At 46.8% G+C, this 10,996-nt stretch overlaps 1 protein-coding gene across 3 annotated transcripts in view; it reads right to left on the reverse strand.

Annotated features, from left to right (window-relative positions):
* RPTOR (regulatory associated protein of MTOR complex 1) overlaps window positions 1-9,183 on the reverse strand; it is a 339,381-nt gene extending 330,198 nt beyond the window's left edge. For 2 of the 3 annotated variants that reach the window (XM_028112364.2, XM_028112363.2), the window contains exon 1: window positions 8,263-9,183. In XM_028112364.2, coding sequence (XP_027968165.1) covers window positions 8,263-8,424 — 162 coding nt within the window. In that variant the 5' untranslated portion in view covers window positions 8,425-9,183. The remainder of the gene's footprint in view (window positions 1-8,262) is intronic. The other variant, XM_088028098.1, reaches the window with a different exon arrangement.
* Between the last annotated feature and the right edge of the window lie 1,813 nt (window positions 9,184-10,996).

Genomic DNA, 10,996 nt, shown 5'->3' on the forward strand with positions numbered 1-10,996 from the left:
TGATTCGATGCTCTGAAGACAGCACATCACTTCAACTGCACTGTGACCCAAGACGCACACATGCTGAATCTGCCTAGGAGGAAACATCAGGCAAACCCAAACTGAGGACATTCTACAAAGTAACTGCCCGGCACTCTTGAAAAATATCAAGGTCAACAAATTCAGAGACAGTAGGATGTCGGCTGCCGGGGGCTGGGAGGGGAACAGGGGCACAGAGCTTCAGTTTGGGAAGATGGTAAAGTTGGGAGGCAGACGATGGATGGCTGCACAACAGAGTGAATGTACCTGATGCCACTGAGCGGCACACTTACAAAGGATTAACAGACATTAGTGTGTTGTACCACTAGAAAAAATTGTCAAGGGCAAGAAATTCTAAGAAAGGCTGAGAAGCTCCCTTAGATTAAAGGAGGCTACACAGACAAGACCATTAAAGGCAGTGGGTGACCCTGAGCGGGGGCGGGGAGGGCAGAAATTGCTAAGAAAGGGGCAGTGCTGGGACAAATGACAACATGTGAATGTGAACTGTGGATTAATAATAGTAACATATCAATGACAGATGTCCTGACTTTCACAACTATCCTGTGGTTACGTAAGAGAGTCCCTGCTCGCAGGAGCTCCACACATTAAGGCCTGAGGGAGCACAGGGCCTCCAACTTACTGCTCAACCACTCATGGGAGGAAAGTACAGACTTACATAGAGAAACACAGAGAGAATGATAAAGTAGATGAGGGAAGATGTAAACAATTGGTGAATCTGGGTAAAGGGTATAGGGGAATTCACTGTACTATTCTTACAATTTTTCTGTAAGTTTGAGATTACATCAAAACCAAAAAACAGAAAATAGTGCAAGTCAAGAACAAAAGCCACATCTGAAAGTTAACTGGCGGGGGGAGGAAGGGGGTGGTCAAATGATCACATGTTCTCCACGGCCGCCTGGGGGCACACCCCCACAGCCCACCCCTGCTCCGGCAGAGCTGCACCTGTCTGACAACTTGAGGCTCAAGAACATGATTAAAGCATTAATTATCATGTCAAACATTTCCTGGGATGGCATTTTCTATATATTTAACTTACAAAAAGAAAAGGTGTCAAACTTCAGCTCTACTGAAACAAGTATGGTAGATGCCCCAAGTACTTTTTTAATGTCTTCGGAATAAAAGGAGGAAAGAGTCAGAAACCTGAAGGACACCATCTATATATAATCCACACGCTATCTTGTTAAAACTCTAGCTTTAGAATTCTACAAGGTGATAATGAGGAGAAATGTTCTTATCCATTTCAGGACTCTTCCACGGCACACTGTTCAAAATGGAACACGGCACATTTTTTAAAGCAGGTTAAAAAAAAAAAAATCTGTGTAGATGGTCCCTTTGTGGCTCCTGAGCTTCCCATGACGAATGCCAACAGCAAGTTCCTATGTTTCAAGTGCAGAGAGAGGGTGCCTGCACTGGCCACCCGCTCTTTAACCTGCAAGGCCTGACCAGCCTCTAGATCCCACCACCTCGACTGTCGCCCTCCTGCTGTGGCTGCCTGGCTTTGGGCATGGTTTCTCACTTGGATTCCCAAAACTCCCTTTTCCAGCTGGCATTCCCACCTCCGGTCCCACCCCTCCAAACCCTCCACTCCACCCATGGTCAAAAATATCTTTCAAAACACAAATCTCTGTATGATATCGCCCCCCTTAAATCCATAAGCAGCTCCCCACCATCAAGCACATCAACAGTCATTCGATGCTGAGAGTTCCACGCTGGGTCAATGGGACGGATCTGTATGTTTCATAAATGCAGTTCAATTCAAATAATTTACTTACTTAATATCAGTGCAAAGCTTTCCCTATAATCATGCCCTTCTCACCTGTAAGCACACATAATAGTGTATTACAAATTTGGTGTTGATGTGTCTGTCCGTCCTACTAGATCCTAGGGTTCCAGAGAGCATAGCACCCTACAGGAGAGCAATACACTTTTGTTGTACTGAAGTAAAGACTTCTGGCTACTTTCCCCTGCCATACTCGGACAGATGTTCCTTCACTCCCAGGATAAGACACTACTGGGTAAGCAACAGAGTGATCCCCTCCAGGACACATGCCAGGGGTCCAGGGCAGCCGGAGGCCCTCATGGTTACATATCAGGCGACTGCCTTCACAACCCCACAGAGCTCTTCACAAACACAAGCTCCAGAATGGAAAGGGCCTAACAGATCCCTTTTAGGTCTGCTACCTAATTTCTGGTCCTCTCTGCTTGATATTTTTGGCCAACCACCTGATATCCTCAAGCCCTGCTTCCTAATTTAAGTCTGACGCCCACTTTCTTTTAACTACACAAACGAGTCTCAAACTCTTGATGATGGGACACCTTTACTTATGCTCAAAGACTACTGAAGACTCCCAAAGAGCTTATTCTATGAGCTCTTATCAGTACTTCTCAGTACATTCCATGTTAGAGGTTAAGGCCAAAAAGGAAAAAAAAAAAAGGAATGTATTTCTTCATTCATTCATTTAAAAATTATAAACTCATTAAATATTTAAATAGATATTTCTATGAAAAATAACTGTATTTTCAAAAAATCGTTAGATAAGTGACAGCTTTTTGCAAATCTCTTTAATGTCTGCCTTCACAGAAGACAGCTGGACTCCATATTCTGTTTCAGTCTGCTGTAACGCACTGTTTTGGTCAAAGTAGATGCACAAACTCTGACCTCACAAAGATGTGCAGGCCAAAAGAGAAAAAGTACCAGCATATCCAAATAACTGAGAATATTCTTCTTTCACATCACGTCAAAACTCAGTAACTGTAGTTTCTTAAGGGTTAGCGGCAATCTATCTGCACAGAACACAAAATAGGATACCTAACCTAGACGAAGACTGGGCTTTTTATCCCTCACTATGTTAAAATCCACTGGCCTCACTTTGAGTAAATCTTTTGCCCATGGATGATTTTGTGATATCATGGACTGGTCATCTGGAAATACTGGTTCACTAAATTATGCAGATGTTCCAAATGTGGACACACTTTGTTCTACATTTCATATCCAAAAAAAAAAATCCTATTCATTCTACCACCACGGTCTCATTGGAAGAGTCTAAAGTGTGGGAAGCTGGGAAGTTCACCATGGCAGACACCAGTTCTCCAAAACTCTTGATTTTCACCTGAAAGCTCAAATTTTATCCCTAGCAACAAATCCTGTTGGTCTTTGCCTTGGAGTGATAGCTCATTTTGTTCATTTTCAAGACACATCTGCCACAGACCCAAGCCTGAGAGCCCAGAGCTGCTCGTTAGCCTGTCAGGTGCAGCACACACCCCCCTCGGCAGAAGGGCAGCGGGCGCACTGCATGGGAAGGCGGGCACCGCGGAGCCAAGATCAAGAAGACCGATACGTTTTACTGCACCATCAAAGGCATTCTCAAGTGGAGTGGAATTCTTTACTGTAAATGCACAGCCGTGAAGAAAACAGTGGACCAGCACCGTCCGGTGCCACCACCCTGATTCCTGCGAAGGTGCCAGGGGTTTACCCACATCACATCTGCACCATCTGTGCAGATCCCAACACAGAGAGTACGAAAGGCCAGTGCTACCTTGCATTATTATTTTTTTTAAGATTTTATTTTTAAGTCATCTCTACACCCAACGTGGGGCTTGAACTCATGACCCCAAGATCAAGAGTCACTCGGTCCACCGACTAAGCCAGCCGGGCGCCCCTGCCTTATACTATCATTGGAATAGGGGTCAGGGGAACCCAGGGCCCGGAGCCCACCGCAGGAACGGCTGAGCTGCAGCACTGGCACTGTTCTCTGTCTGGTTTTATATCCCCACCACCACCCCAGCCACCTTCCCAACACACTTGGTTATAGACTCCAGAGCCTCACAATGTGGACTTTTCAGTGGCACATTGTGACACCATTCTAGGCTTTGTTTCACAAGTCCGCCTCCCTCATTGCTAGCCATCCAGCTTCGGTCCCTTCGGCAAGCCACTTAATGAAGGCCTCACCTCCTCACCCGTCACCTGGAGACAACCCTTCCCACCCAGGTAAGGTGCTGGCAGTCTTAAAGAACACACCCTCTGTGGAAGCCCTTTGCAAACTATGCATTTTTTCTGCAGTCTGTCTTCACCATGTGCGAAGCACCGGCCTGACAGAAAACTCAGGTCCAGGGGTGAGGATATAACTAAAAATACCAGAGAAAGCAAGTGCTCATGAATGGCTGGGGAGTTGCTTTAGATGAGATAACCTGGGAAGGCCTCTCTGAGGAAGTGACCCAGCAGCTGAGAGAGGAGGACCAGAGGGAGCCAGGCGTACAAAGAGCAGAGGATAGAGCGTTCCAGGTCTTTCCATCCAGGAAGCAGAAAAGGCAGGGGGGGCCAGATCATGAAGCTTTGAGCACCAGGGTGAGGCATCTGCATTCTCCTGCAAGCACTTGGGAAGCCAGGAGAGGGCCAGTCAGGAAGTAACAGAATCTGATTTACACCTGTGAGAGATCCCTCTGGCCACGGCATGAAGAATCAATTGTAGGGCAGAATGCATGTGGGGAGACGGGTCAGGATGCAAGTCTGGTCATCCAGACAAAAGATGGCAGCTGCCTGGACTGGGCTCGCAATGGGTGGAGACAAAGCGAGGCGGTCCAATATAAGATGCACTTTGATGGCAAAGCTGACAGGCTCTACTTGTGAGCTGGACAGGGCCATGAGGAGGGGAGGAGGAAAGACGGACGGGTAAATCCTGGATTGATAGCATGAACACTTGAGTGGGGGCGGTGGCCATGTGCTGAGGCGGAGAATGCTAAAGCAGAGCGGGTGTTCAGGAGCTCCAGGGCCAGGTCAGAAGTGAAGACCTCAGATGTGCGAGTCACTGGTGCGTGAACCGCACGTAAATCATGAGCCTAGACAAGACCCGCTGGTGAGAGGCCTACACAGCAAAGAGGGAGGGCCCAAGATCAAGTTCTAGAACGCTCCACACTGAGCTGTCAAACAGCAAAGGGGTCTGAGGAGGAGTGATGAGACCCCAGAGGGAGACCCGGAGTTTCGGGAAGACAAGGAAGCAGGTGAGGAGAGTCTCGGGGGGAGAGAGTGGCCCACTGCGGAATGCTGAGGAGAGCGCAAACAAGGTAAGGACAGAGAAGTGACGTTTAGATTTAGCAACCAATGATGGCCTGTGGAGCGTGGTCTCAATGCCAGGCAGGGAGCCTAACTGGAGTAGATGAGAGAGGATGCAAGGTGAGCGATGTAGGGTTACCCGTCTACTGTCCATACGGTACTCTGATGCATCCACTCGGCTTCCTCCGTGGCTGATTCAAAGTACAGCTTACAAAGCCAGGTGACAATTAGTCGAGAGACGGGTTTGAGAAATGGCTCATCATTTTATACCTACGTCTCCTACCCACGTGTAGGTACAGTGTGTGTGTGTGTCTGTGATTTTAGGAGCAACAGCTCTCTAGCCTCCCTGATTCTGTCCCAACGTGTGTGGTAAAGATGAATCTGAGACCAAATGTTCCCACATGCCCACTCTCCAGTAGGAGAATGAACTTGGTGACAACCATAAAGTATCACAGCAAAACACAAATGGGGAACATGTATACACATCAGCATTAGCCACAGGCCTATGAATGATTCATTTTGAGCTGTAATTTATACAAGTCTAATTATTTGCAAATTACAAGCCAAAGATACTATTGATGCATATACGTATCATTCATTATACATAGAATTCACCAAATGACAAACTAATTTGATAATAGCAGTATTAAACTAACAGTAGCTTAGTAATTAAAATGCAATAATACTGGCATTTGAAAACCAGCACTGATCCAAAACAAAAATTGTGGGAATCCCAACTGAGAGTGGGCAAGTGCTGTAGCTCTCTCTGAGGATGCCAAACGTTGAGAGGCAGAAAACTTTTTAGGGCCATCAGTCAACTTTAGTGAAGATGTCAATTTTAGGAATCCTTACTTCATTCAACAGGACACCAATAGGTAACCACTAACATATACACAAAATAAAAGTATCTGGAGTTACACATGGATCACAGGAAGAAGCAGAGGCTGCGTATGGGTTTAGGGCAGTCAATGGCGTACCAGGGCGAGTGGCATGAGTAGGCCCTACTCCGGGACCACATGGCCCACGCGCGTCGCTTTACTATAGTGCTCCTCCAACACACTGGGGGCGGGGGAGGCAGGGGAGACAGCCCGGCCTGGATGCCTGCGCGCTCAGGATGCCTAGATTCAAGATGCCACTCAAGATGCCTAGAATCGGGGTGGCTGTCTGGTGTTGAGGGAACAGAGCACAAGTCACACCCAGGTAACCCACTGGCGAGAATCAGCCCCACAAATGGGGTTTGTGTGAACTGCAGTGTTGGACTCCTTCGTGTTTTATAACATCTGAGAGAGTGCCAACATTTTTAAACTGGAAGGCTTCCCATTAAAAAAAAAAAAAAAAAAAAGTCTTCTGGCTTCTCAAAGAAAAAGAAAAAAGAGAAAGGAAGCCATCTGGCTGAGGCCCACCTGCCCCTTCAGCTGCTGTGGCCTGTGCTCTCCAGAACCCGCCCTCCAGACAACCGGACACAAGTCACTGTCAGCTGCCACTTATCTCTGAACCTATGCGTTCTTCTCTCTGGCCTGCTTCCTTCACTTATGCTACCTCCCAGCTATTAGCATCATTTGGATTTGCAACCTTTGTCCTGGCAGGGGTGCTGAAAGGTCCCCTGGGTCTGAGTCCGAGGAAGAGATGATGAGGACTGTTAAGATGCCAAGCTCTCACACACTGAACTGAAAACATCAGCTTCTGATTTTCTTCTTCATTAAACACCTTGCAAAGGTCAGACACAGCAAACGTCCTCCCCTGGCTCTTTTCTAAGGAGTAATCTCAGTAATTACTCAGACTCAGACCTTTTCTCTTAATAACCTACGATGAGCTTATCAGGGAATGCTGATCATTCACAAATTAATGTTTTAATTAAAAGGTCAAAAATATATCCATTAATCAGTTTGAACAGTTTGAGCATTGGTTAGGGTAGCAGAGGGAACCACGTTTCAAAAGAAAAAAAAAAGTCCTCCAAATAGAATGGAAAAAAAAAATGATTAGACAGTTACTTTACAATAAGTTTCTTTTTATATATGCATAACAACCACAAAAGCTTTTAACTATGAATTAGTATTAAAGATGTCGATAAGACAGACTTTATACAATCTCTTCCAATAAACATCTCTTTTACTCCTTAAACTACCTTTGGATGAAACAAATTTTCCGAAGCCAAATCAATAACTGAAGGACTGCTTACTAGTGATTGACTATGGTAGAATTACCATAACTTAGGTGATCTTACATAGATTCAGCATCATATACGAAAAACAATAATCTTACACAAGCATATTCATAAGCCCAGAGCACTCACACTGTAATGTAACACCAACTACCCTTCTTCTAACACTGAAATGTCTAAATAAATACAGTCTTGAAGGAGAAATCATAAAAAGACAAACTTTAAGTGTGCACAGATGAGAGGGTCCCACCCTTTTGCTTTAGAGACCAGGAAATAGAGGTTAATTAAGGACAGGTTCACCAAAATTGGCTGTTTTCTTTCCTACTAGCCGCTTGTGAGTCACTGTTCACGCTCCAACACCATGGAGACCCCCTAAAATCTGGGCCCAAGTTCCAACCCATCATCCTCTAAATCTACCGGGGGAGAAAGTCTGTCTCCAAGCTACAGCAACATGACACCACATAAAAGGAGGAAAAGTCTGGATTCAAGACAAGCTGTTTAGAAAGCCATGATGAAGTTCATTGTAACTTTAAAATAACTTTGCATTAATTTGTTACCAGCTAAACATTTCCCAGTAATGTTGTTTCTCAACACAGCACTTCACAGAGCCTGGACAAAAAAAGTAAACCAGCCACAGAAGCAGGCTAACCACGTGGGTACAAGTATTCTAGCCCAAGGTGTCTCTCCTCCAGTGTTAACAGCACTAAGTATACCAAAGAGTCCGGGAACACTTGCAACGCTGTACTTTCGAACTTGGTTAACTTTTATTGTCTGAACCGAAACTTAGTTTGAATTAAAGTAACATTATCCAGTGCATAACTCCCAACCAAAACACCCTTTATCCATTTACAACCAAAAACTAGAGTCTGAAATGGCTCGTGCTTTTTTAGTTGACTTGCAACATGTGGCTGGGAAAAAATACGCTGCTTTCCCTAGGGCACCCTTCTGGCTCGGAACTTTCTTCGTGGAAAAAACTACCAAGGTCCAAGGGGCGCAGCCGGAATCCACTTACCCGATCCTTCATCCTCCAGCTCTGAGCTAAGGATTTGGAGCCCTCGATTTTCTCACAGTGCCTCTTTTTCATAAAAGCCAAAGGCAGGTTCCAGTCTGTAAGGTCGGCCTCATCTTCCTCCCCGAGCCCCAAAAGAGGGGACTGCAGCATCTCGGACTCCATCAGGGGGGGAGGGGGTGGGGGAGTCCTTGGCAGCAAGCGCTCGAGAACCTCCAGCCTTAAAAACTAGTGTACACCAGAACTGGTGAAATTAGAGTCAGGAGAGGGGGGATGGGAAAAGAAATGAATGGGGAGTGTGCGGGGCCCCTTCTCTCCGAACTCCGCGCGGGAAGGCGAAGGAGGTGGGAAGAGGGGGAGCGGGGCAGACCGAGGAGCTCCGCACAGACACACACGCCCCCAGACCCCAAGCCACTGGCTGCTTCCCAGGCTGTACGTCTCCGGAGGGGCTGCAAGCGAAGCTGTCAAAGGCGCGAGGGACTTCAGGCCTCACGACGACCCTACTCTCGGCCTCCAACGCCTCACCCGATCCGAGCACAGGAAGGCCGCCTGCTCTCGGCGCCGGTTCGCCGACTAGGCGGAGGTCTCCGGCCGAGCGGAAGAGGTTCGGAGCGCGTCGGGTTTCCCGCAGCCACTCTCAGCCCTGCGGGTCCCGCACTCGCCGGAGCTGCTGCACCCAGGGCCAGGACCGGCCCATCGTGCTCGTCCGCAGCCGGCTCCTCAGCCCCGGATCCGCGCGGCCTGGCCGGTCCTGGCCTTCGGCCCCGTGGCTCTCTCCTGCCTGAGGACCAGTCCTGAGAAAAGGGCGACACGGAGGCGCGAAGAAGACAGGTAGTGTGGGCTTATCGGGTTTGGAGAGTTTTGCCCTCTGGTTTGAAGCTGCAGTGAAACTCCTCTCATCAGCACATCAAGGAGGACGCCATGTTACCAAGGCCCAGCATGCATCGCGATCTACGGCGTGACCAACAGGCCAAACTTCCTCAGAGCGTTCTGGCCGCGCTTCCCAGGATGCGGAAAGAGAAAGTCCCCCTTCTTCGTTGCTATGGTTACCACAATTCAGCTTTCCAGAGTTTATGGCGTTCATTCAGTAGATACGTGATATCAGTCAATCCTACAAATGAAACTATGTCAATTTAATTAATTTTGAAAAAAGCTTTTTATTGTTACAAACGGACCTACATGCTCCTGAAATTAAAGGAATTGACCCCCCCCCCCGTTGTTTCTTCCAGATTTTGAAAAGGCAGCAAAAGCTTCAGAAAGAACCACTGATAATATTACAAAAGAAGATAGTTGCGGGAGGGGGGGGTGTTGCGCGAGTATCCTCCACAGTATCAATCAGATTTTCTTTGTTTTTTTCCAGGGAATACACCCCGGGGGAAAATTAATTTCGGTGATTACAATTTCTTATTGAATCCATCTTATTTTCTGAGCAGTTTATTCTTCTTTTGATATAGTTTCATGTGCAAACAAGTAAAAGCTACAGGTGTCGATGCATGGAGGCATGCCTCCTGCTTTATTTCTCTACTCAGGAAACATTGCTTTTTAAAAAAGATTTTATTTATTTATTTGAGAGAGAAAGAGAGCAGGGGGAGGGGCAGAGGGACAGAGAGAATCTCAAGGAGACTCCCCGATGAGTGCAGAGCCCAATGCGGAGCTGGATCCCTTGACCCTGAGATCTTGACCTGAGCAGAAACCAAGAGTTGGACTCTCAACCAACTAATCCGCCCAGGCGCCCAGTAAACATTGCTTATTTACAATATGTGCAGAACTGTGACCTCCTGCACAAGGAGGGAACATAAAGCCGAATGCAGCGTGCAGTGCCTGCCTTCAGTGAACACAGTGTTAGTGAAACACACATGGACCCGTTCGATAAAGCTGGGCAGGCAGCAAAGAGGCTGGTCTTCCCTCTGCATTTGGGCTTTGGGGTCAGGTGCACCTGGATCCAAATCTTGACTTAACCACTTTCCACCCCTTAAACTTGGTCAATAATCTAACGAGTTCAGCCTCAGTTTCCTCAGCTATAAAACCAGGATAATAATACCCACCTTGAAGGATACAATTAACCGGTGAAAGTGCCTAGTATAGTATGAACGCCCAATACAATGCTAGCAATGATCTTTCCATAGCTAGAGGGAAACCTAGCAACTGTGCTTTATTAATCTAAAACCTCAGATTGGACTCTGGAAGATACCCTGTCTCTCCATGGTTTCCCAGGTCTTTGAACCAATGTGGGAGTCCATATCAAAATCCTGATGGCATTTGTGTTCCTTTCCACACTGGAATGAATAGTGCAATCCCAGATCTTTCTCACCTAGCACATAGCAAGCGTTCCAAGCATTCATTTCATTATTTAAATCCGAATGAGTCTGATTCTCCCCTTAAAACTCAGGACGAATTCACCAAAACACAGATGGAGGCTAAAACCTTCTTTTTCCCTGCTCTCTGGGTTGGCAAAATATCCCCACAGGCACCAGCAGAGGCTTTGGGACTGTAGGGTCTTGGGAAGACCCTAGTTTTACCTCAGCAGCATTAAACCCATTCATTGCTAACTAGCCTGTGACTGGGAAAACCCACTCAATCTGTGTGAAACTCAGTTTCCTCACCTACAAAGTGTGTGTCACCTTGGGATATCACTCACCTTGTCTGATATTCTAAATGAAGGTCGTAAGGGTGCCTATGGAACCCAAATTTGGCAGGTCATCAGAATCACTGGGGGAACTATTTAAAAATAAAGATG

This window comes from Eumetopias jubatus, unplaced genomic scaffold (genome assembly GCF_037043125.1).
Source record: "Eumetopias jubatus isolate StellerSeaLion01/CBP00866 unplaced genomic scaffold, mEumJub1_p1.0 scaffold_10, whole genome shotgun sequence".
In the NCBI taxonomy this organism is placed as follows: Eukaryota; Metazoa; Chordata; class Mammalia; order Carnivora; family Otariidae; genus Eumetopias; species Eumetopias jubatus.